Genomic DNA, 26,798 nt, shown 5'->3' on the forward strand with positions numbered 1-26,798 from the left:
TCTTGATGCCATAAACCCTACAGGTAGTATATGCGAGACTGCGAAATCAACTAGTTGTTGAAAAGCTGGATGGGAAGAGCCATAATCTTAACCCTATAGAGGTAAGATTCCTTGAAGGGGCAATCAGGGGGAAGATAAGGACGACACCCTCCATTAGGGAGATGAATTGTGTCAAAAGTCGTAAATGTCACAAGACTTGTAACTCATACGAGTATTAAGACTTGTGATATTTATGCGAACTAACCTGAAGAGAAAATAATACAAAGAGGAAATGATAAGACGAGATCAATGGGTCAATACACTATGGTGTAAAGACTTCCTGCGATTTCGTCGCACATAAAAAGAGGCAACATAAGACCTTTACATAGGAAGGCAAAAACAAGACCTCATAGATAATACAAGAAAATAAATTATTCATAAAGTTTCACATATGCTCGCACCAAGAGAAGTTTTTGATAAAGGATAGCAATTATATTTGGTCTATCAAGATATGACAAATAACAAGAGGCAAGAATGGTAATGCAAAGGAAGTGTTATTTGCCCCATTTTGATAGTCTTGTATGCATATGAAGAGGTCATAAATATGAAGCGAAGAAAAGAAGAACTATATTGAAAAGACGAAAACTGAATTTACAAGAATTTACAACAAATTACAACAACAAGAAGCAATCAATTTTCATCTCCCTCACTTCGCTCAGTCTCAGAATAGCCAGTTTCTTCTTCAGAATCTTCTTCTCCATCAGTAACTTGGATATCAGGAATGGGTACATTTTCAGGAATCACTGGAAAGCTGTATTTCGACAAAGGAATACCATTCTCTAGACAAACTCTTTTAACAACAACTTCACGAGAGTGATTAGCATCGTTACTGTTGTTTTGGACTAAGTTAAACCAATTTTCCTTCAATTGCTGATACTTTGAATTAGGAGTGGATGATTCTTCTTCTTTAGCATCCAAGCGAGTTTCTAGCTCTGCAACTTTCTTTTGATACTCCTTTCTCTTTCTCTGCGAAGCATCAACAAAAGAGTTAAAATAACAGCCAATTATTCTTAAAGAATAGGAATGCAGATCAAAGAACAACAAATGACCTTCATAATTGGAAATAATGTCTGCGACCAATGTAGAATGCTCAGTGTGAAGGCTAACATCTACACCTAAATTATTTCTAGCATCGTTCAGAACTCTAGCAGCCCAATTAAACTCAGCTTCACTTTCTATGAGGAGTTGAGATCGGATTAAGTTTCTTTCCTCAATAAGAGTGTCCCTCTCACGAAAAGCTGAATCACGTTCTATTTTAACTTCAATAATGGATTCTTGAAATTGTTCTAGTGCCTTCGCACCCCTAAGAGCGATTTCATCTTTTTCAATAATAAGTTTGTTCTTCTTCGCCTCCAATACTTGAATTGCTTCTCTCTCCTCATAAAAACGTCGTTTAAAATTAATAGCAGTGGATAATGCACTTTTATGGCGTTCTCTAAGGGTAATATATTTTAATCTTAACTCTTCTAAGCTGAGGTTTTCAAATCCTCGAGTAGGATAATTATTTAAAGAGGAATTGAGGTGCTCTAAAAGAATTTCAACATCGGGAAGATTAGCCGCTTCATCTGAAAGGTCATACAGGTCTGCGAAGATAACTAAGTAAGAAGTGCGAACGATCGCATAAAAGAAAAGGAGTGAGAAAATATAAGTTGCATACCAATGAGTTCCTTATTTCTTTCTCGAGATTGGAGAACCAATTGAGAATTAGTTAAATTCTCATTTCTAAGTTTTGTATTCTCGCCTGTAATATTCGCATTCACATCCGAAAGAATAGACTTCTCATGTTTCAGTGTGGCATTCTCATCTTGCAACTTGCGAAGCTTTCTTTCATTGTCTAAAGAAATCGCATAAGAAATGCGGGCACTCTGTGAAATATAAAAGAAGCTTTATAAGAAAAAGAAGAAATAATAATGAAAAGATAAAAGACAAATGTTGCAGAATATTACCAAGCCATTCATCGCAAATTGAAAATATGGGTTTATCGCAGAGGCAGCTCCACGAAGAGATCGATCCCCCAAATCAGGAGCAGTACAGATCCTTGAGACCATCTTGAAGGCACGTTCCGTTTCATCATCCTCAAGAGTAGCAAAAGCATCTCCATAAAAAAGATCAGAAAACTTCTTCCGATACGAATCAATCGATACTTCTTCTTCAGAAACAAAAGTATTTCCATCTGAAGATTCTGAACTTGAAGAAGAATCATATCTCGCACGCTTCTTAAAGACATCATCTTTTGACGAAGTTTTCTTAGATACAGATTTTGACGTGGGTTTCTTAGGAGTGCTCTTGCCTTTGCCTAAATTTTTGTCATTCAAAGGATTCACCTACGCGAATAATCAAGATAAGAAACAGAGGCAACAATATTGTTAAAAATAGAAAGTGTGTTTCTTACTTCCTTATTCTGCGAAGTTGATACCTTGCGCGAAATACTGACCTTTTTGGCATCCTGCGAAAGAGAAGAAATAAGAGATAAGAAGGAAAGTTATGAGAATTTACAAATTAGATCATGAGGATCACATACCGCTACTTTCTTTTCCTTATTTGCGAGTAATTTAAATTCCCAAGGTTGGTAAAGAGGGAAATCTTCGGGTAGAGGATTGTCAGAACCTTCCGCAGCTTTACCAGATACAAAGGAACCTTCTAAGATGACAGGGTAATTAAGCCAACTAGAATCATTGGATCTGCGAGCAACACGATTAGAGTTTGAATTCCAATCAACGTCTCGCATAATTTTCTCATCTTCAGCGATACCATCTACTCTCCTTATGCGAACAACCCATTTAGTCACGTTACTTTTCATAACAACAACGTAATAGTTCTTAAAAAAATTATCCAGAGTATACTCAGCAGGATTTATAATTTTATCACGATGATCCTCTTTTCGCACTTCATCAGGGTAAGAATTTCCAAGACCAGCTGCGCGACGAGCATACTCTAATGGTATCCTAATAGAATCACCACTCAATTGAAATATTCCTCGTGCGAATCTTTCATCTGCAAGAATTCTATAAAAGAGAGGAATCTCGGGGTTATATAAAGGAATTGGTAGAAATTGAAGTTGACCTAACGCAACGATAATTTTTCGATTATTCCATTGATCAGATTTGATTAGATCAAGATTAAGTTTTGATGCGAAATTAGTTAAAGGAGGGAGAGAGAGTTCGTAACCCCTCTGATTGAAGTCAACTTTTAATCTGTTAAATTCAATCTCCATATTTTTACCAGCAGGAGCCATTAAAGAATGGGAATGAAGAAGTATAAATTTGCAGAGAAGGTGAAGAAGAATGAAACAAATAAAATGAGTAAGGTAGAAGAGAATATATAGGAAAGAGCGACCCGTTTTTCAAGATTTATTCTCATTAATGCGAAGAAATGAACGGATAAAAAAATACAGTTAAAAAGGACGTGTCAAAAGATGAGTGGTTAAAAGGACACGCGTACATAAGAAGAGCTTGAAATAGGGAAAATTTTCGGCAAAGAAAAATGAAAAAAGACAAGCATGTGCGATTTGCAAGAAGGGAATTTCTCATATCGCTCATTCTGAAAAATTAGCAATATGAGAAGAGGCAGATGTAGGAGTTAAATATCGCACACGTTAATAAGTACACGAAGTAAAGGATACAACCGAAGCGAAGGGCGTCGCACACAACAAAGTTGAGATGACGCACAAGATGATGTCAGCAAAGTCACGAGTAAAGTGTGAAGAATTACGCGAGGAAGTATGCTATGCGAAGATGAGCGATTGTATATGAACGAATGAATCACATAGTGATCCCGAAAATAATGGGTTTCTTAGCTGTCATCCCAATATGTAAAATCCTATATAAAGGAGAGAGGTCATTGTTTTTAGGAGGATTCTAAGAGAAGTCTTGATCAAGAAATAGGGAGAGAGAAAGAAAATGAATCTAGCTTTCAAGTAAAATTGTTGTAATACTTGAATCTATCTTGTAAACATTCCCAATATTCAATTAATCAAATAAAAATTCATAATGATCACTTAGTAATTGGATTAGTTTAAGTGGAGAATCGGCAACCTAATGAAATGAAAAGCTTAGCATAATAAAAGAAACAGGAAGGAAGCATAACTTCAGAAAGTCATGAACATGTAGGGATGTACCTTCACAGTCCAATTATTATCAACTAACAGATTTGAGGACTTCAAATCACAATGCACAACTGGAGGATTGCAACTATGAAGATAGTTCATCCCTCGTGCCTACAGATGCCCCGGCCAAATGAATGATAGATAGTATTAGTGTTAAGGGAAACGCCAGAGAATATATATGAAAATAATGCTTCAACAGGATTAAAGCCATGAGGACGTACAATGTCTAAAGCCATGAGAACACGCCGCCTCCAATCGATGTTACAAGTGCCTCGTTGAGGCAACTGAAACAAACTTCCACTACATGACAAAGGTTTTAGACCTGGTTAGTAGGATATTATGAAGAGGCCTACACTACCCAGCTATAGATATATATAGTTCTTATTGTATTTCTTTTTCCATTCTTTCTCTTGGAGGTCAGGTTTTGGTCCACTCGGCAATAAACAATGAAGTTTTCGTAACAAGATAAAGTGGAGAATGAACCGGGAGAAACTCTGTGACAATGCATAAGTGCGCAGGTGAAGTTACCGCCCCCATAAAAAGTAGTACATTTGGATGACGGAGTTTCTTCATAAGCGACACATGCGTGAAACATTGTTTTTAGACCAATGCATATATCTACACATGCAAAGAGCAAGAATTTAGCTTGAGATGAAGAACTACCTCTTGCCTAAAAGAGTGTAGCAGGTCAGTGGAGTACTCCATTTTATAGAACATTTTCAAAGCAACGTCCTGCAATAAAAAACAGGTCACTGGAGTACTCGATTTCATATACCGAATAATTGCGGTACTTGAGATGTGGAAGGCACAAAATTGCACCCTGAAAATATTTTTTTTTACAGAAAAAAAAACAAACAGTAAACCTACCGAACCACACCATGTTCCATGATATACAGTTCCGCATGAACCTGAGAGCATCAACCAGCAATTTCATATCAGAAAATGTCATAATAAAAGTCAAACATACCAATAAGGGAGGCTGAAAAGAACTTAAAGTTTCTTGTACCTCGTCCTATTTGTTCTCCGACAGTCAACTCTTCCCATAAGATGTCATAATGCCATAAGTCTGCTCCTGTACCAAAATTACTAAGAGGACTGCTACTACCATAGGAATCAGTACTCCTTGGCCAATCAAAGCCATCATTTTCTTGTTTACTTCTCATGAAGGCAAAGATGTCATATGTAGTCCTTGCTACCAACCCATCACGTTCACTTCCTTTCCATGCATATGGCATGCTTTTGTTGCTAGTTGTGCAGGAGCAGGAATCTGCTATAGAAGTACAAATCTTATGAATCCCAATTTTGCCTTCATCCTCGCCACCGAATTTTTTTCCTAAGCCTGAGACAGGTTTGAACGGTACACCAAACGGAGATGGGGGGTACGTCCCCTCCAAGTGTGCAAGCTCCACCTGGAGTAATTAGAACTTGCAGAGGTTGTTGAGAATCAAGATTATATTTAAGTGCCTGACGAATTACCAGCTGGCGGAAGCCGGAATCGACTCCCTCAAATGAAACTGGCGGTATCTGGAGAAAGTCCTGTGAATCAGCAGATACACAGATAACCCCAGCAATACTACCATTATCATCATAGAGGGGAGTATTGGTAATATGGATTAAAATTCGTTCTCCTTGGTTATTCTTAACTGGGAATGTCCCAGTCCAACTTCCCCCCGAGGCATTCTTGTGCAATATATGCGTCGCGTCTTCTCTGGCTTCTTTGGTTTCAACCAAGAGGTCAAAAACATTCCGACCAAGGGCTTCTGAAGCAGAATAACCGTAAAGGTTCTCAGCTGATCGATTCCTGTACAATTGAATATCCTTAGAAGCATAATCTGTTGGAACAATTGCTGAAAATAGCCTGCAAAAGAATCATAAACCAAACAAATAAAAAATGTTATGGCTGAGTCACGACCAGGTCGCTCTCTTTAAGACGTTTCGCGGCTATGCCCAAGATTGTGCAAATAGTTCTTCCATGTCGCGTCGTCTCCAGGATAAAAAAGCCGAGTTCGATCTCTTACACAATCACTCTTGCACGGTGAGAGGATGTGAAACATTTACACTTCATTCTTGCTCAGAAAATCTCTTAGAAAAACCAAGGATAATCGCACCCGTGTTTTTCTTTCTTAAAAAATCATTTTTCTTTTAGACTCAAAAGACATAGAAATGAAAAGCTCTCACCCTGGATAAAAATTGTTTCAACAACTCTCTAAAAAACTTTTCATAAAAATTCTTATCTTTTTTTCTAATCAAGATTTCAATAGAGTTTAATGAAAAAATTATTAAAGTGCAATTAACACCATTAACACAACAAAGTATGAAACGGTCAAAATCAATTATAGCAATAAATAATTTTCATTTAAGAAGAATTTTATTGTTACCAAAAATATTTTATTTGGGAAATAAATTTATGTTTTAAACATATATTCCCAACAATCCCCCACTTATATTTTTAAAACATTGAGCAAGATCATCTATATAGTGATGTGCATAAGTAAAGGTATCTTTCGATTTTGAACCTTTACATAGTGTTAGGCTCTCAAAAAAATCAAACCATAGAGTGAACGTAAGTCTTTGAACTCTATGAGATAAGAAGATTGTCTAACACACACAAAACTATTCTAGTGTAAAATCTAAAGCCAGCACATTACGGCCCTGTGCTTGAATCCCGGTTTAATGAATGATCTAGAGAACTACCCATATTCTCATAGGAAACGGCCACACTTTCACATTCATATAGGTGAGTCTATCAAGAGTACTCCTGTAGCTAAGTACCCCACTCTAAATAAGGATATAAACATCATTAAGAGTTTTAGAAACAAAAACTCAACCTTAACTCGCTTCAGGATATCATGCGTGGGATGAATTCTAAAAAGCATGATTTTGTGTCTCAACATATTACTCATGACTTAGCCCCATTTGAACCTACATTTGGGGATTTCCATTCATAGGTAGGGATTACCTTTTGAACCTACTTCTGGAATCTTGAGTTGTAGGTTGGGTGTCAACCACGAACAACTATGTCCATATCATTTGTGAATCGTTATTCCCTTTGAACCTAATTCTAGGTGGGTATCCATCACAAATGACTCAATTCTCAATGGGCATCAAACATAAGATGTATTCACACCTTCTTATTAATCCTTTCGTCAAAGGATCAACGATAACTCTTTTCAGACCATATATAATCCACTCTCATAGCATGAAAAAAATGTTTTCTATCACTTTATATGTCGACTCTACCGTTGTAATTAACGGTTCTCAACTCTTGCAATAGCCGCGGTACTTTCACATTGGATTAATATGTCTGTTCTTCCTCTATCTAGTAGAGGACTGAATCACTCCATCCCTTGGAGGATTCATTTGAGAGGATATCTCAATCAACATCGCAATAATATCCTTAAAAGATTGCGGTAAACATTTTTAGATAGTGTATTTCTAGGTTTAAGGTTCTTTTCAGACACCTCATAACCTTCTCAATATTTTACTAATTATCCATACATGGATTATTAGTAAATATGCATATATGTAACCCCCACTACAGAAGTAATATGCATATAGTCCATCATGTAGCAAGAAACAATTCCATGCTGCCATACTCATTTTCATTTTCTAGTTCAATCACACACAATCACAAGCACTATAATACTAGAATGAAATGAGTGAAAACTAGTTTACAATTAGACTATATATATTTCTATTTCTATCCATTGTATTAAATATATTCAAGAGAAGAACAAATTCAATTCAAGCATATACACTATCTTCCCTCAAGTCTTTCATGTCAAATAGTAAACTAAGCATGTTCTCATCTTCATTAACATCATATAAGTTAGAATTTAAATTCTACAAATCACTTATGCATATACAACAACGAGCGTTATGCATTTCATTTTCAAAAAATCTGAAATTATTTAAACTAATCAAAAAATTAATTTTGTCTCATTCAATTGTTTAAAAGTTTGTTTCAGAATATATATGATGATGACTTATCTAACTTATATCCATTTTGTTCTTGTAGAAACTACACAATTTTTATGCTTGGCCTACATAGATTCTCATCTTTAATACATTCCATATATTTTTCTACATATGATACACAACAAATCACGCATCGTAGAAACAACATCACCAATCAAGAATGTAAATCCAGCGACATGAAAGAAAGTATTAGAATTAATTACCTTTTTTTTTCAAACTAAAATATTTAGTTCATAAAACCTTTTCCAAAGATTAAAATTATGAGGAGCCAAGTATCTCAAACAAGGTAATAATTATGACTAAAATTCTTTTTAGTCTTACTACTTACACGCCCGTTCTTAATGATCTTGTGATCTCCATTTCTAACTAGCTCCTCAATTTAAGTTTAGTGTTCAAACATACATAGGGTAAAGAACCCCCACTATTTCTCGACTCAAAAGAAATTTCAAATCAACACCAAAATATCTAAAATTGAGAAGTTACTTATGCAAATTGCATTTCTAGCCACGTTCATTCAGAAATTTCTATACACTTCGTTAGACGTCAGATTTTAGTGTTTAATACCAATTCAAAAACTAGAAAGTTTCCTCATTCATACAAAAAAATAGAAATAATTTTTAAGCGCAAATCATTTCTCTAAATTCATATTTTACGCGCTATGTGTTCTTGCTCATTACTAATAAAGTAATTATCCAATTTCAAAATCTTTTTAGCACAATATAAAGGACGACCAAACAAACATTTTTTTCATGAAGACATCATTTCATTATTCACTAAAAGATCAAATTTAGTCACCAAGTTAGACTTCATGAAATACCAAAAAAATTTAATAAAATTCTCAAATATTTTATTTCACTGATTGGGAGTCTACATGCTTTGATGAGTTGGGTAAAATTTGATACATGTAAATTTTTAAAATTCTTAGAAATTTTAGAGGAAAACACAATATGCTCATACTCATCACTAACTCAAAAATTCCATAGAAGCAAGATAAAATCACATATTTCAAGCACTCCAAAGCTTCAGTCATATCATATAAATAATACAATATTGGGTTAAAACATTCCATTGATAACATTTTTATTGTCGTGGTGCAATGATCAAGTTCACCAAAAAATTTTAATCTCAATCTTGTTAAAAACAAGATAAGATGAAACTAGATTCTTTCTCATTTTAGTGGTATGAACATCATTAACAAGATAGTTCTACCGAGGAAAACTTTTGAGACCATACCAATACCAAGAGTCCTACAGATGTGAGTATAACTCAACACCACTTTCTTTCAAACGATTTGGTTCAACTTTTGAACCATAATCTATCAAAAAAAATATGGTGTAAAACACCAATATATATCACCTCTCACCGTATCCACAATTCACATTAACTTAGCTTGAAAAGCTTTGTTAACAATATTTGATATTCTTGCAATGCCGTGTATTGCAAACATATCAAATAAACTCATAATTAAGATTATGCTCATTTCTTGGTGAGAGTTGGTATTCATATTTGTTTGACTAGGTTTCTTATTCTTTCGGATTTGGTTTGGTGTCAAATTCTATCTCATAAGTTCCGAACTTGTATGATCGAGTCACACATATATTGTCATAAACAATAATTCTCAATATCTAATTTCCATATAACTCATTCTAAGATTCAACAATCAATTTATTTCAATCTAGAATGCATTCGTTTGATCATCACAATAACTGCAAATAGTTCATCAAACATACCTCATTTGCTTTGGAAGCTCAATTGGTCATAAACCATTGTCCATTCTTTCGGCACCGACAAAGAAATCATCAAAACCATTGCTCGACAAATTGATTAATCCGCGCTCGCAATTTTTATTTCAGTGGAAAATAAAAACTTGCTCAAGTAAGTGAATTCTCTCCTATCATAATCATTTACATGTGAGTATTTGAAAGCAAAAAATAAGTAAGGTATGCACTTACATAATTACTTAAAAATCAATACTCCAAGTTGCTTGTACGTTTCAATCAAAGATTCAAACTTCTATAGTTATAACTTTCTATCAAGCATATTATCAAACGCATGTGGAGCATTAGTTTGATTTCTAACAATGATCTTCTTTTTCATTTCCAAAACAAGTGTATGAAGTAAAAAATGAAAACTTGAATTTAATGTAATCTATTACATCTAAATCTCTAATCTCTAATGTCAAGTATCATTTCCTATTTGGACAAACATACACAACTATTTTGAAAGCACCACATCTCTCAATCTAAAAATCCAAACGAGAAATTTCAAAATGGGTTTCCAAGATATGCTCATGATTTAAAAGTTTCATGTTACACGCTAACCCAAAATATCAGCACAAAGATCAGAAAAACTAGATTAATCAATACAAAATTTCTAATCGTCAGAAATTTTTCAGCAACATTATTCAGTTTTGTAAAATACTCAAAAAATACTTTCGGCCTCCAAAATTTATGAAATTTCGAAGAGATAATCCTCATGATGTCTTATATATGTGATTAAAATTTCAAGACCCAATTCATTTCGGTGTAGGATATAAAGATAAAACTCTACCGCTTGTTAAAAACCAATTGTTTAACATCAACCATTTTTTTTTATATGTTACATATTCATGATGAAAAATATTATCCTTGTTACAATCCTAATCCATAAAAATCAGACATAAAATATACTTTAGGTATCAAGTAATCTAATTCCAAGCATCATGGTTTATCGCAAAAGTAAAATTATACCGTTAGATAATTCTATAAAACGAATCAAACAATATACTTATCGGGTTTCAACAATCATTTCTTTTGATATCCATGGCAGAATAAATCGTCTTAAAATTGTTGGAAAAATTGCTGAAAATAGCCTATAAAAAAATCATAAACCAAACAAATAAAAAATGTTATGGCTGAGTCACGACCAGGTCGCTCTCTTTAGGACGTTTCGCGGCTCTGCCCAAGATTGTGCAAACAGTTCTTCCATGTCGCGTCGTCCCCAGGATAAAACAGCCGAGTTCGATCTCTTACACAATCACTCTTGCACGGTGAGAGGATGTGAAACATTTACACTTCGTTCTTGCTCAGAAAATCTCTTAGAAAAACCAAGGATAATCGCACCCGTGTTTTTCTTTCTTAAAAATCATTTTTCTTTTAGACTCAAAAGACATAGAAATGAAAAGCTCTCACCCTCGATAAAAATTGTTTCAACAACTCTCTAAAAAAAGTTTTCATAAAAATTCTTATCTTTTTTTCTAATCAAGATTTCAATAGAGTTTAATGAAAAATTATTAAAGTGCAATTAACACCATTAACACAACAAAGTATGAAACGGTTAAAATCAATTATAGCAATAAATAATTTTCATTTAAGAAAATTTTTATTGTTACCAAAAATATTTTATTTGGAAAATAAATTTATGTTTTAAATATATATTCCCAACGATCAAATGCACACGTAGAAATGAACACCCACACACACATATATGCTGATAATGAAGTATCAGCGGCAATGAGATGCAAATAAAACTTCTGCTGCAAATGAATGAATATCTCCAGCCGTCAAATCAACAAATTAATTAACTAGCTGGGTTCTGAAAATTTACGGAAATCCCAAAAGCTACCCACTGGCCCCCGTAAACGAAAAAAAATAAAATGCAAAATTTATTTGCTTTCATCTGTACCAACCATTTCGCTTGGGTCTGAAAATTTGGGTCTTGAAGAAACATCGTTATAAGTCAAGTTGGAGATTAGTTCTTGTTCGAGGTTCCATGTCCAGCTTCAATTTCTTGTATCCTATTTGACAGCTTAAGAAGAAAATTAAGTTCTTTAAATTATGTTGTCAGTCTCTTTAGTTTCAGTTTTTCTTTTGGCGGTTTTTGTAGTTTTGACCCGGTTACATGAATTGTTCTGCCTAACAGGCAAATCGAGTGAAACGATGCTAAACACTATAATTGGCCTGTTAGGCGAATTGTATTGTAGTATTTGATAACTCGTGCAGTAAAGGCTAGTTTGAATGATTGATCTTTATTCGACTCCGCGAATGTACCATAACACTATTATTTGGAGTTGTTTAAAGCATTAACAACACATAGTGTATGTATCACAACTATTAGCTACTCAAAGTGATAGTATCCATTTTTTATAAACGGAGGTAGTATGTCATAATGTTGACGTAAGTTAAAGAAAATATTTTCGGTAAGTACATTATTGTCTCGCAAGTAAGATGGCCCAACAGAAGCAAAACAATTAACAGAGTACCAAGATTTGTTATAATTTCCTTAAGAATAATTCAAAACAATTTTGACCAAAAAGATAGATAGATATGGGACTAACGGATCCATTTCAACCATAATAAATGAAAATAGCTAGTGAACCTTAGTGATCATAGCTCCCAAGTTCAAATCACAACGAATCAAATGAAAATCACTTAAATATTTTCTCCAACAAAATATTATATGAGTTCTCCTTTTGTAGCCTTGAGACTAAACTAGTCTCAGTTGTTATCTCGTGGTTCATCGTCGGTTGTTGTGCTCCATCCACTATGAGAGACGAAACAATACTTTTTTGTTCTTCTACTCTCCTCTTACTTTTCTCAGACCTAATTTCAGATTGACACGTTGTCTGCTCAAATGAAGTACGCTTGATAACTAATCGCTAAACCACCTGCAACAAGCATTAAATGCTTCGTTTCCTCTTTAAACTTAGCCATTGGTAGTGCATTCTTTTTCCATGTGACGTTATTTTGGAAAAGGGGTAGATACCTTGAGTGAAGCGTGAGGATTAAGAGCTCGATCACATGCTTTGAAGATCCTTTTTTCCCATACTTTTGTTCGTGCAAATGCTTAATTTCACGTGGCCAACCATCTGGCCGCGGTGTTTTGACTCTGGAAAAACATCTTGTTCTCACCATTGTTAGTGATTCTCAATCTCAACCCCTTCAGTTGATCCTTTTTTATCCCCTGTTGTTTGTTCTTCTTTATTCATCTGTAGTGATGATTCTGTTTTTATGTATTAGATGAAGTATTAGTTCTAGTCTTCATTTCCTCTGTGTAGTTTCTGTCATCTATTTCCTCTCTCTTTCCCGGCATTTAAAGCTTTTGGTACTGTTTCTCATCCCATCATGGCTTCTACATCATCAAATCCACACGATTTTGAAGATATAATAAACATAATGTCAAACCTTTTGGATAGTAATATAATGAGCTAGAGTACGAAGAAGAAGAAACTCAAGAGGATTATCTACCGGAATGGAAAAGATGACTTTATTTAAACTAGTCACATGTAGAGGCTATGCTTTCTTCATTATTAAAGAGATGTTAGTTAAAGCTTGGAAAATATCTGGTTAGTTCTCAATATCAGATCTAGGAAATAATATTTATAAAGTTAGATTTGAAAATCTCCGTGACATGGAAGATGTGCTGAAAAGTTCTCCGTGGGCCTTAGATAATGAATTAATGGTTATAGAAAGATGTGATGGTGACTTACTTCCAGAGGAATATGAATTCAAATATGTATGGTTTTGGATCCAAATCCATGGGTTACCAATCAATATGAAACTCTATAGTATGGCAAAAAGATTTGGAACACCTCAAGAAATAACCGATGAAGATGCTGCTAAACGTGACAAGTATGCAAGAGTTAGGGTTAAAATGGATATAACAAAACCCCTACCTAAAGAAATGAGAGTCACTCTTGCATCAAAGAAGTGCGTATGGCTCAATTCAGGTATGAAAAACTACCCAGATTATGTTACTAATGTGGTCTTTTTGGACATTCCATGAAGCAATGTCATGTTCTATCAGAAAATCTAGAAAAATTGAAGCTTTCTCTGGAAGAAATTAGAATCGACTTCAAACGCAGAGATAAAGTTTCAGCAACTCTGATTGTAAATCCGACAAAAATGTGCAGTTCGGTCATTTCAAATATCCAGTTAGGCATGGAGAACAAAGATATTGTCGATAATGGAAACACAGAGGAGCCCAGAATTACTGGCCGACAACAATCAGAGGTGCAGACTGTTAGTTCTGGGCTACAATAACCATCTGCTATTTCAAAAATCACGAGTAAAATAAAAGGATTTAAATCAAGGGTGGGGATTGAGTCTCAAACCAAGTCATCTATTAGGCACATGAATGACGATCTGAGATGAGCACGTGGAATAAACCTCCTCATATAGCTGGAAACGGACGTTTGGGATGTGATGGTGACTCACACCAGGATTTAACAAAGGAGATGAGACTGAAGAGTAACATAACCCCCATAGAAACTCAGATCCAAAAACGAGAAATGGTAATTAAAGAAAACCCAGTCCAGATCCTAGCGTTTACAGCAACTGAGAAATAGAGAAAGGATTCAGACAACATCCAATCTTTTGGTGATGATCCCTAATTTGGTATCCATCAATCAAAATTCCCCAACCAGTACAAATAATTCTGAAAGCGATGATAGTCAAAAAAATTTCGCATCTGAGGAAAGTAAGAAGGCAAGGAAGAAGAATCAGGGGCAGTGGAAACGAGACGCAAGAAAGAGGCAGAAAATTAATGTGCAAGAGAGGGTGGGAGAAGAGGAAATCTTAATTGGAAGAAAGCACAATCCTCAACCGATGGATATCGATCGGGTGAATCCAAAATTAAGAACTAAATTTACTTCAACTAGTTATGAAAAAATGGGTGTGGTGGATGCCCTAAATCGCCCACAAGCTCAATATTAATCTACTCCTGGAATTGTCAAGGGTTAGGGAATCCCTCGAAAATTCATCACCTAAATTCCTTCTTGAAGGGCTTGTAATCCTAGTATAGTCTTCTTGTCTGAAATAAATTAGATAGTAGTAAAGCTAGTAGAACTATCCTGCAGTATAACAACCAGTTCATTGACTCTTCGGTGGGAAGTAAAGGTGGGTTAATACTCCTTTGGCATGAAAATGTAAAGATTAACATCATTAAGAGCAGTAGCAATCTTATTCACTGTGAAGTTAGCCAGGTTATAAATCCTCCATGGGACTTATTGTGTGCGTATGGCCCCCCCCTGCTAGAGGTGACATGAATGCTTTTTGGTCTTCTTTCTATAATTATATTGATTCTCTAAGTAATGACTATAACATTATTAGTGATCTTAATTCAATACGAACTACGAAAGAGGAAAGTAGTGGTAGAGTTGAGAACAACAACCACAACAGAGAATTCAACAGAATGATTCAAGATAGAGGATTAATTGATATGGGATATTGTGGTCTAGCCTTTACGTGGACTAATAATGTTGTTGTTTCTACTCCTATATATGCAAGACTGGATAGAGTTCTTTGTTCTCCTAACTGGTGGATGATGTTCCCTAAAGCCCCGGTGTTTCATATTCCTAGATTGGGAAGTGAACACTCTACAATTTACTTAAATATTCATAAAGTTTGTAAAAGAAGAAGACTATGGTATAGATTCGAATATCATTGGATCGCTCACCCAGAATTTCAAGATGAAGTATAAAAGGCTTGGGATAATGCAACTGGAAGTACAACATAAAAGTTGAGGGATATTGGCAACAATCTTGCTAAATGGGGGAAGAAAACTTTTGGGAACATAACAAGAGCTGTTGAAGAAGCAAATAAAGATTTTCTCGAGTTGCAGAAATCAGCCCATCTTAGAGGTATAAGACTTGAAGAAGATGCTCTGAAAACTAAAATTAAGTCATGGAAGTTGCGAGAATATTTTTGCAACAAAGAAACAAAAATACTTGGATTCCAAATGTTGATAGAAACATTCAAGTTTTTCACATGGCGGTTGAGCAGAGAAGAAAGAAAAACGTCATTGAAGCTTTAAGAGACAGCCAAAATGATTGGGTCTCAGGCCATGACAATATTTCCAAGATTCGCATTCAACACTTCTCCTGTAACTTCAACAAGGATCCTCAAGATCATCATTTTGCAGTCAACTTCAGGTCTGATACCCAACTTACCGAAGAGGAGAATAAAGCTATCAGCGACATCCCAACTCAAGAGGAGATTTGGAAAGTTCTCAAAATCATGGGCTCTCTCAAGTCTCCGGGACAAGATGGCATGCCATTCCAAAAAATACTGGGACAAAGTAGGCTCGTAGGTAATGTATCTTATTAAACACTCTTTTGCTTCCTCTAGTATCCCGAGGGTCTAAACTACACTATTCTAGTTTTGATACCTAAAGTAAAACATCCTTCAAAACCTGTAGAATACATACCTATTGCTCCTTGTAACATATTATACAAGATCGTAGCCAAAATAATAGCACAAAAACTAAAACCCAAGCTTGACACTCTTGTGGACAAGGATCATTCTCATTTTGTACGAAAAGATCTTGGAGTGGGCCCTAACTGAAAGATCTTGGAAACTGACTTGCATTTATGGGAAGATTAATTTTAGACAATGTCTTAACTTCCAAAGAACTAGTTCACTCTATAAATCAATCTAAGTCAGTTTTAGGAGCTTTTGCTCTCAAAATAGACATTAACAAAGCCTATGTTAGGGTTTTTTGGAGTTTTCTCGGCCAATGTCTTAGAGCTTATGGCATAAAAGAAAACACTTATAAACTTATTATGAACTGTCTCACTACGGTGTCAATTTCTATTATTGTAAATGGGACACCTGAAGGGAATTTTAATAGTGGGAGAGGGCTGAGACAGGGATGCCCCCTCTCATCCTATCTTTTTATTTTATGTGCTCAAGGATTGTCTTGGATGATATGCAAGTTGAAATCCAGTTGATTATACAATAGATACAGGGTCAACAGATGGGTCCTTCATATTTATCTCATGTCGTTTACGACCTATTCTTCTTCGGCACGTTAGATGACTGAAATTTTCAAAGCCTTCAAGACCTATTGTCCATCTAAGCTAAATGGTCCGATCAACATGAAAATTTAGAGAAATCTGCCATTTTATTCAGCATAGGGGTTAGAAGAGAGAGAATAAATCAGGTAGCTGGCACACTAGGAGTTAAGCAAATGGATAGTAACGACAAATATCTCGGTTTTCAACTTCTCAAATCCTCCTACAAAATTGAATCCTTCGAGTTTTTAATTGAGAAGATTGAAAATAAACTTGCTGGATGAAAGAGAATTTATCTAAATCACTCGAGAAGATTGTGCTCATCAAACATGTTCTCGGGATGATACCTCCGTACTAGATATGGCAAACGGGCAAGCATGGGCTGGCTTGTTATGGGTCACACGGGTTACGGGTTAAAACGGGCCCAGTCTTGCGGGCCAGGTCATCATTTCTTCAACCCGATCTTGTAGCGGGTAAATCTTGCGGCTTACGGGTTAGCCCAACTTGTTTAATTATAAATAGAATTAAAACTTAATTAAGTTAATTTGTGGCTTCACATATTAGTAAAATAACCCTATTACTTAAACTATCGAAAGTATTTCTCCTTCTGCTAAAATAACACAATGCACCAGGCAAATCCATGATAGGAAATAGAAAACCAAAAGAAAAGTGGTTCAAAAATTCTTAAACCACAATTCCATCTATGTTTCACGGAAGACTCAAACACACCCATCACTTTAATTTGTCACATCAACCAACATCAGTAGCACAACGAACCCATTTAAATTCACATCAAAGCCTTAAAATCATCATAGACCCAACTGTTAATTTATAGAACTGAAAAAGCGGGGGTCTAACAACACCACCCAATATTTCGCTTAGCAATCTGTATGGACTAACTCTGAAATACTTTGCTAGAGAATCAACTAGACAATCAGACTCAGTCTAGATAAAAGTATCTCAAGGAGTTAATATCTCTCTCTTGATTTTATTTTTACTCAAGCTAAAAACAATAACGAGTCTTTATCAAATACAAGGAATACTTGGACGGTACCAAAGACCAATGTCCAAGGATCAATCAATATCAATCAACAACCAAAGGTAGGATTTCCAATTGATGATCACGAACGCACAACCTGTATTATTTCAATTATATAAAATATAATGCGGAAAAGAAATAACATAGACACCAGAAATTTTGTTAACGAGGAAACCGCAAATGAAGAAAAACCCCGGGACCTAGTCCAGATTGAATACACACTGTATTAAGCCGCTACAGACACTAGCCTACTGCAAAATAACATCGGACTGGACTATAGTTGAACCCCAATCAGTCTCCCACCGATCCAAGGTACAATTGTACTCCTACGCCTCTGATCCCAGCAGGATACTGCGCACTTGATTCCCTTAGCTGATCTCACCCACAACCAAGAGTTGCTGCAACCCAAAATCACAGACTTGATAATAAACAGATCTGTCTCACACAGAAAAGTCTACCAAAGGATAAATCTGTCTCCCACAGATAAACCCTAGGTTTTGTTCCGTCTTTTGATATAAAATCAAGGTGAACATGAAGCAATTGATAATCCGGTCTTATATTCCCTAAGAACAGCCTAGATTAATCAATCACCTCTCAAAAATCCTTCTTGACTACACAAGCGGTTTGTCGAGGGATCACAAACAGTGAGACCAAGATGTTTGTGACTTCTTTATCTTGCCTATCGGAGAACTCTCACGATCTCAAGTCAATCAATCGATTGTACTCATACGATAGAAGATGCAATATCAGATCACACAACTACGATAAAGTAGTATCGGTCTGGCTTCACAATCCCAATGAAGTCTTTAAGTCGTTAACCTGATTTTAGAGAAGAAAATCAAAGGTTAATGGAGATCCACTTTAGCGGGCGCACTAGTAGCACACAGACGTGTGTGGATTAGTTTTGCACAATGCTAGATGTCTCCTTTATATAGCCTTCAAATTAGGGTTTTGCCTTAGTTACAAAGCGATTCTTATTCACCGTTAGATGAAAACCTGATTTAGATTCAAGCTATATTTCTCAACCGTTAGATCGAAAAACCTAGCTTGTCACACACATTTTGGTAAACGTTTATTGGGTTCGTGAAAACCATGCCCAAACGTGTACGTGTATGTTGGTTCAACATAGTAAACCAAAAAGGTCAACCATATAAGCATTTCATATTAACCTTGTTCTTCTTCACCATAACTAGTTCAATTGACTCAAATGAACTAGTTAAATAGTTGTTCAATTGCTATGAGATCTTATGTAACTACACAAGACACAATTGAAACAAAGATGATTCGATTCGATTGAATCGGCTCATGAACTTTATAGCCACGGTTTGCATAAAGCATTCCTTAGTAATTTAAGTATCATGTTCAGAGCACATCTTTAGATCATAGCCTCTTAAGTTCACAAACAAGTTCGCGGACTTAAGTTAATCGGTTGAGTTTTCCAAACTCAGCTGAAATTCTGGAAAGAGAACTTCCGCAAGTTCGCGGACTGGGTTTGCGGACTGAGTTCGCGGACTTAGTACACAAACGAGTTTTGGAAAATCCAGCAGAAATTCTCGGTCGAGAACTTCCGACAGTTCGCGGACTGAGTCTGCGGACTGGGTTCGTGGACTTGGCAAGCCAATTCCACAATCCTCCCGATTTCTCTTGATCAACAAAGTTCGAAAACTTCGGTTCAAGGAATACATGGTTATGTAATCTAAACTCTCATTTCAATCATTGAGACATTCTCAGAGGACGCTATGTAGCCGTTATTCACATACCGATTCACGTCAGAGCAATTCTCAAAGTGATTGAAACTTTTCATGACTCTCGTCACTAGGTGAAGATAAACTTGATCAAAGCGAAATGCTTTACCAACACACGATTTCGAGATAAAAGATAAGCAATGAATGCTCAGCTCGAAATGTCAAATGTGTATGATCTAGTCTATATAGCATACGAATTTTGTCTCATAAGAAGTAGGAGATATAAGAGATAGACTTTTGAGTGATAGATAAGTTCAAGTCTCCACATACCTTTTTGTTGATGAAGTTCCACGGTTCCTTGTATAGATCTTCGTCGTTGTATGATGAATCGCCATGAAGTCCTTGAGCTCAACTACAATTTTCTATCCTAGCCCGAGACTTAGCTATGTAGGCTAGAAATCAAGACTTATAGTTTTGATCGCTAACATTGACAAACATGCTTGAGATAGCAACGCATGCGAGGTTGACCGAGCTATGCTCTAACAAGAACTAATATTTCTCTTTCTTCCTTGTTTTACATACCATAATAGAATACATGCCCAAACACTTAAACCTTGTGATGGTATTGATTTCATATCAACAAAACTGTTCAAATCTTCTTCAAATAGGGTTATGCTACCGAAATCATAAAATCGAAATTTCATAGGTAAAACATAGTTTCTAATCAAAGTTTTGTTGATGTATATAAATGGTATTGATTTTATCCGGACTTTTTGTACTGGTGGTAATAATAAAGACGAAGATTGAAAATTTCTTCACATGCTTTCAAGATCCATAGAGGAGAAGAGAAGTTGTAAGAGAAGGGAAAAGAGAGAGGCGCAAAGGTAAAATGTAAAACCCTAAGAATAATGTCATTTATATAGTAGGGTTAGATACTGGATTTTAATACAAAGGTTAAAATTATTAGATCTATCCATAGACGGGTTAACGGGTTGAACCTGCGGGTTTTACGGTCCGGGCCGGGCTAACTCGTTTTCCAACAAGTAAACATTTTTTCAACCCTAACCCGGCTTGTTAGACAACCAGCCAAGCGGGCGCAGGTTTTTACGGGTCGTCCCAGGCCAACCCGCGGGTTTTGAGCTTGTTTTCCAGCTCTACTCCGTACTTTATGGTATCAGATCCCTGACTCATCTAAATAGAGATCAAATAGCCAAATCGGAATGGAAAATGTTTGGAGATAAGAACTGTATGTGGGGAACAATTATGCATGCTAAGTATCTCAGAGACAAATCATTTTGGGAAGCTACGGAAAACTCCAGAAATTCTTAAACTTGGAAATCTATCATTGATTGCAGAGATGAGATAAAGGAATGATGTATTTGGAGCGTCGGTAAGAGAGAAAGCATCAACATATTACCCATGGCTTAATAATCTTCCCAACTGCAGGATTGAGTTGAAAGTCAACATCTATGTGGAGAATATCAACAACGTTGCTGATTTAATATTGCATGAACCTACTAGATAGAATTCAAACCTCATCATACAGTTGTTCCAGCCTCACTCAGCACCTCAAATTTTGAACATATATCTTCTTAATGGAAAATAAGATATTGAAGATAAACTGATTTGGAAACCACACCTAAATGGTCAGTTCTATTGTAAATCTTTCATTAAAACTCTTAAAGATAAACAACCTAGTTCGTTTGTATGTTCTAGTGGCACTTTTCCTTGGAAAACCTTCTGGAAAATCAATGATCTTTCCCATAAAATCCTCGTGTTTATCTGGAGAGTTCTTCATGATGGGCTAGCCATATATAAGGATCTCGGGAAACATGTTACTGGCATTAACCAAGAATGCAAAATTTGTAAAGTAGCCGTTGAAGACCTAGAGCATCTCTTTTTTTGATTGTCATGTGGAAACTGCTACTTTCTTTGGCTCACCTTTTGGTTGTAGAACAAAGCATTATGCAGGCATGAGCAGCAAGCAAATTATCGCAGGTTGGCTTGTTGAAAAATAGAAATACGAAGCATTCAATACGGGCAGTTGCGTTATGTGGGCTCAATGGAAAAACAGAAATGTTAAGGTGTTCAACAACAAAGAATAACCAACTCTGAGTATCATCAAAGAAGCAGTTTATTGGTTCAATTACTCAATGCCTTTGCTACCTGAATAAGAACATGAAGTCCAAATATGTCGCCTAAGAAGCTTGCTTCTAAGTGGAATCCACCGGAAACTCATTGGACAAAACTTAACATGGATGCTGCTTTCAACAACTACAAAGGGGCTTGGGAAGTTATAGCACTATGATATTCAGTTTAAAGGATGTGGCACTATGTCACATGAAGTGATGAACCCTATAGAGGCTGAAACAAGAGCTTTTCTATTAATAACTGAATCTGCATTGATGACAAGGCTGCAGAAAGTTATCTTTGAAAGTGATGCTGAGAAGGTGGTCAAATTATTGACTGATGATAAAGCCCACATCCCATGGAGACTGCATCACTTGTGCTTCAAATCAGAGCTCATCTAAAGAAAATTGCAGAGTTCAAGATTGGTTTTAACAAAAGAGATGGGAACACAGTTGACCATACTCTAACTAAGTACGTTCTAAACCATCATTCTAATATGTGGTGGTTCTCTTCCAACCCCCTTCCTGTATCGCGTCTTGTATGGAGGACGTTTTATTTTCTCTTTAGTTTTTCTCCTTTTTGTTGTCTAGCAAAAAAAATAAAATAATAATAAATAAAATGTGGCCAACAGATAATTTACTCTCACAAGTATAAATAAATGAACATTAAAAATCGACCATCACGTCGCCTTTGTGATAAAATCTATTGCATGACCTTAAGTATACAAGTGATCTAATATTTGCATCGTGTCCCAAAATATGCCACTTCATCTAAAATTTGCACCGTGGCCAAAAGTCTGCAGTATGTCCCAAAATTTATAAAGACCGAGAATCCATCTTGCAATCGCAACTCAAACATGTAGACCCAAAATCGTTGTAATGATCTAACATCCATAACATGACCTGAAATCTGTTATTCTGACCAAGGTTTTCCCTCGGGACCCAAATTTGTGAAGGTGACTCACAATTTACATTCAACCTAAAATATACCACTCTTTGCTAGAACTTGCTATGTGATGAAAAATCTCCATCATGGCCCAAATTTGCATAAAAATTCGAAATCATCTCATTAGCGAAAAGTTGTCCGCGTCTCCCGCCACCTAAAATTTGCCTCACGAGCCCAAAAATGCCATGTGCCCTGAAAATGCAACATGCCCCAAAAATGACATTGCTACCAAAATCTATATCTCAACTCAAAATTCCGCGTGTCCCAAATCTATAATGTGATCTGAAATTTACTCAATTACCAATTAACTTAAAGCTAACATAGTGATCTCATAACCTTGTTTGGTGAACCATGGCTTACTTGTTGGCAAAGTGGAAATATGACTTTTGATCCATAAAATGGTCATGATTCAAAATTTTAACCCAAACTTTGTCAATATTAACTTTTGTGACCTAATATCTGTAAGACCATCCAAAATGTTAAACTTCGACCCAAAAGATGCATCGTCGAATTTGCTTAATCGCGCAAAATATGCACTCACTTTATATATGCAATCCTAGTCCAATATTCTTAGTGAGAATTTTTTTTTAACTTGTGTTTTAAATTTTCCTACCAATATAAGAAATCTACCATGTTGGCAAAAATTTTCTTCACGACCCAAAAATATAACGTGACTATTAATATGTCAGACTGAAGATTTGCACCTTAAAAAATAAATTCCACTATAACCTAAAACTAGATGACCGCATGGGGTGGGGGACCAAAGACGACTGGAACTGGTATCGCAAGGTCGAGTGATAGAAGCTAAGCACTGCTTGTTCTTTTGGGACTTTTAGTGAATACCTTGCAGACGTGAAACCCATGGTGGATCAATTAAAATTTTTTTTTTTTTTATGAATCAAAGAACCTTTTCATTAATGGAAATTCAAGGTTACATTGGGTTTAAGGAGGAAAATTAGAGAATACAAGGAAATAAGAACATGTCGTACAAGTACAACACCGAGAAATCCGACAAGAGAAAGAGAAGGATTAACGGAATATGACGAATACAAACATGAATAAGAACCAATTAAATCGGTAGAATAATGGTTTTTCATGGAATTAAATTTCAACCATTTTGATTGTTTTTCTTCTTCATAAAGAAATGCTCCTAAAGTTGGAGTAATTTGCTCAAATCTCTTAAAACTTGTGATGAAGATTTCGTCGTCAAGAATATCATTGATGGAGATTCCGATGAAGTTTTCGCCGGATAATCCGAAAATGAATTTTCTGGTGAAGATTCCGTCGTCGGATTCAAAAATGATGAAAATCTCGTCGTTAGAAAGCATCTCAAGTGATCTTAACACCCATAATAACGAAGAACGACCATTGAAGCCGAGATAAACCTCTCTAGTAGAGGAGATAAAATCACCATATTGGTGCACAAAACTTACCAAAAGGTAAGAGAGAACCATAACAAAACCTAGCTAAAACTATGAACTAAGTGAAAACAAGGAAATGAAATGAAAACCCCGCTCAGATCCGGCCCAAAAAGGACCAGATCTGAGCAAGATCTGTTGCCGATGATGGAGAGTTTCTTCTCTTCAGTGGAAGGGTAGATAGAGGTGAGAGCATATGTTCTTTTACCTGGTGGATTAATTAGTTTGTTGTTTGTTCTGCATCTTTTGCAGCTTCTTCCTCGATCCTTTAGATTTTAAATTTGAGTTTTAAGCAAATCCAGTAATCCTAATTATTCAAAAACTCTAAACACTCCTTAATGAACCAGCAACAACAACCACCATTATCTTCAAATTTTGAGTAGAAAATGTAGAGATTAGAAACATAATTTCTTGTAAGATTTAGAGATGAAGAAAGCAACTGATCCATTAGATGAAGATATGTAAATCTTGTAACTCAAGATAAGAATATTGAAGAAAAGAGAAAATTAAATCGGAATAAGAAAAATCAGAAGATGACAATGAAGTTTGTTTTTTTTCTTCTTCTTTCAAATAGATGAAAAAATGGATTGACTCCATGGATATCCTGGATAATTGTTAGTATCATTGCATTCGATCAAAATTGATGAATTATGAAAAAAAAAAAAAAAACTGGTTTTCTAATTTTTGCATATTCTTTATGACCGGTAAAGTGCAGTTTTTCCATCACATAGAAGGCTTCCCTTTGGGTCGGCCAATAATCTGCATACTGACTCAACATATGTTTAACGTCCCCAAATTTATTATCATGATTTAAAATTTATGCTTCACCCAAAATAGGCTCGTGATCAAAATATCTTAAGTGATCCCTAATATATTTTAATGCTCAAAATCTACCACCGTCCTGGAATTTGCCTTAGATTGGCCTATCACTTAAAATTTCTCACAATGGCCTATGACATGTCCTACGATCCAGATATGTTTACTAGGGCAAAATACGCACTCGGTTTAGCGACCCAGCATGAGCCTCTTTAGAGCTCATGATCGATACAAAAGTTTCTACGTGCTTCGAAAAATGTATTGTGACCCTAAATTTGTACCTCAACCAAGAGACATTTGTGTTCCAGATTTTCCGATTTTCCGATTTTGAATCAAAATCTGCTCCGACCAAAAATCTGCGCACGACCAAGAATAACCCTGAAGAGTGAAGTCGCTACTAAAATCTTCCAGATCCAAAATTTGCAACTGTGACGCAATATGAGAAAGCTTTGTCTTCCACATTTCTACTATATGCATGCTGATTATCGTCCCACGTTGCATGATTAAATGTTGCGGCCAATATTCTTTAGTTTGAACTTCCTCTGTTGCACTAAACCCTCGTACCGCGTGGAGAGACTTGTAAGTTGTAACTGACAAATAAAGTGGCAGATGCTATGAATTTTTGACGGATCCCGTTACCAACCGTAACTAGTTTTAAAAACAAATTTTAACTGCCATTTGCACTTACGGTTGGTATCGATAATCCAGTTAGTAACCGTAACTGACCCTGACACCAAATACAAAGCAATTATAAATAATTTAAAACCATTAAACCATGTATTACTAAACCAACACTACAACCATCAAACCATTACAAATATAAATGACATTACAACTCATTTATTCATGCGAACTAAAAGGATACTAATATCCGGGTCTGCGAGTGCGATTGAAGTCTTTAAGGATGTTGAAATGAGGTAAGTATTGAAAATTCGACCTTTTCCACCTTCTCCATTCTTGAATAGAGCTCTCTAAGACTTCAGCGTCAGTTTCACCCCTTAATCGTATTTCACCCATAATACGAACTAATGTCATAAATTCTTTAACGTTATCCCGAATAGTTCCATATCGAACATACAACATAATTCCATCGCGATGATTTGGTTTACCTGTTTCGGAACAAAAGTTTTCAAAAAGAGTTCTCAAATAAATTGTACTCACAAAACCACATCGACGTCGTTCTTCCCCTCTTTTTGGATAACATAGAACAAAGTTGCGGCAAATACATAAATCTTCTTCCAAAGTGAATTCAGGGTTTAGAGCCATAATCTAGTTTAAGGTAAGAGATGATGTGGAAGTGTAACTTCTAGCAAGGAGGATAAGTATATATTTATAACAAAAAAAAAAGTGAAGTTGTTAGTGCAAGGACATTTCAATAACGGATCTATTTTTTTAAAATGAAGTTGTTGAAGGTCTCAACGGCTATATTTTTAAATTGCACAAGGACATGTCAGTGCAACTGTAAGCACCAAACAATTATTTTTTTCTGCCAAAAGTTTAGTTACGGTTGGTGAATGTAAGCACATAACGAACCGTAACTCCGTAAAATTTTGAATTCGAAAGTTACGGTTCGTAATTATTTAGAGATGATAAACCGTAAATCTGGATTAAACTGAATCCCAGAGTTACGATTCCTTAGCCGGAAAGATTACCAACCGTAAACCTGTCAAAATCAAAATATACAGAGTTACGGTTGGTAACTGTGACTCAAAATGAACCATAATCAAAGTTAAAGGTTACAGGATGTTTTACGGTTGGTTAGGGTGGAAGAGTTACCAATGGTAACTTTCTCTACGGTTCGTGTCGATAAATTTTTACGAACCGTAACTTAAGTTAGTAAAAAATGCTTGTTCCAGTCTGTGCAATGGTTCAT

At 35.7% G+C, this 26,798-nt stretch overlaps 1 protein-coding gene across 1 annotated transcript; it reads right to left on the minus strand.

Annotated features, from left to right (window-relative positions):
* Nucleotides 1–4,007: 4,007 nt before the first annotated feature.
* LOC113355352 lies at nt 4,008–26,191 on the minus strand. Its single transcript, XM_026598226.1, has 9 exons — nt 26,152–26,191; nt 25,872–26,034; nt 5,621–6,002; nt 5,151–5,553; nt 5,012–5,052; nt 4,808–4,876; nt 4,366–4,428; nt 4,157–4,255; nt 4,008–4,073 (listed from the first exon to the last, which is right to left on the minus strand). The coding sequence occupies exons 1-9, from the start codon at nt 26,189–26,191 to the stop codon at nt 4,008–4,010; spliced, it is 1,326 nt and encodes a 441-aa protein (XP_026454011.1).
* Nucleotides 26,192–26,798: the final 607 nt, after the last annotated feature.

This window comes from Papaver somniferum, chromosome 1 (assembly GCF_003573695.1).
Source record: "Papaver somniferum cultivar HN1 chromosome 1, ASM357369v1, whole genome shotgun sequence".
Lineage (NCBI taxonomy): Eukaryota > Viridiplantae > Streptophyta > Magnoliopsida > Ranunculales > Papaveraceae > Papaver > Papaver somniferum.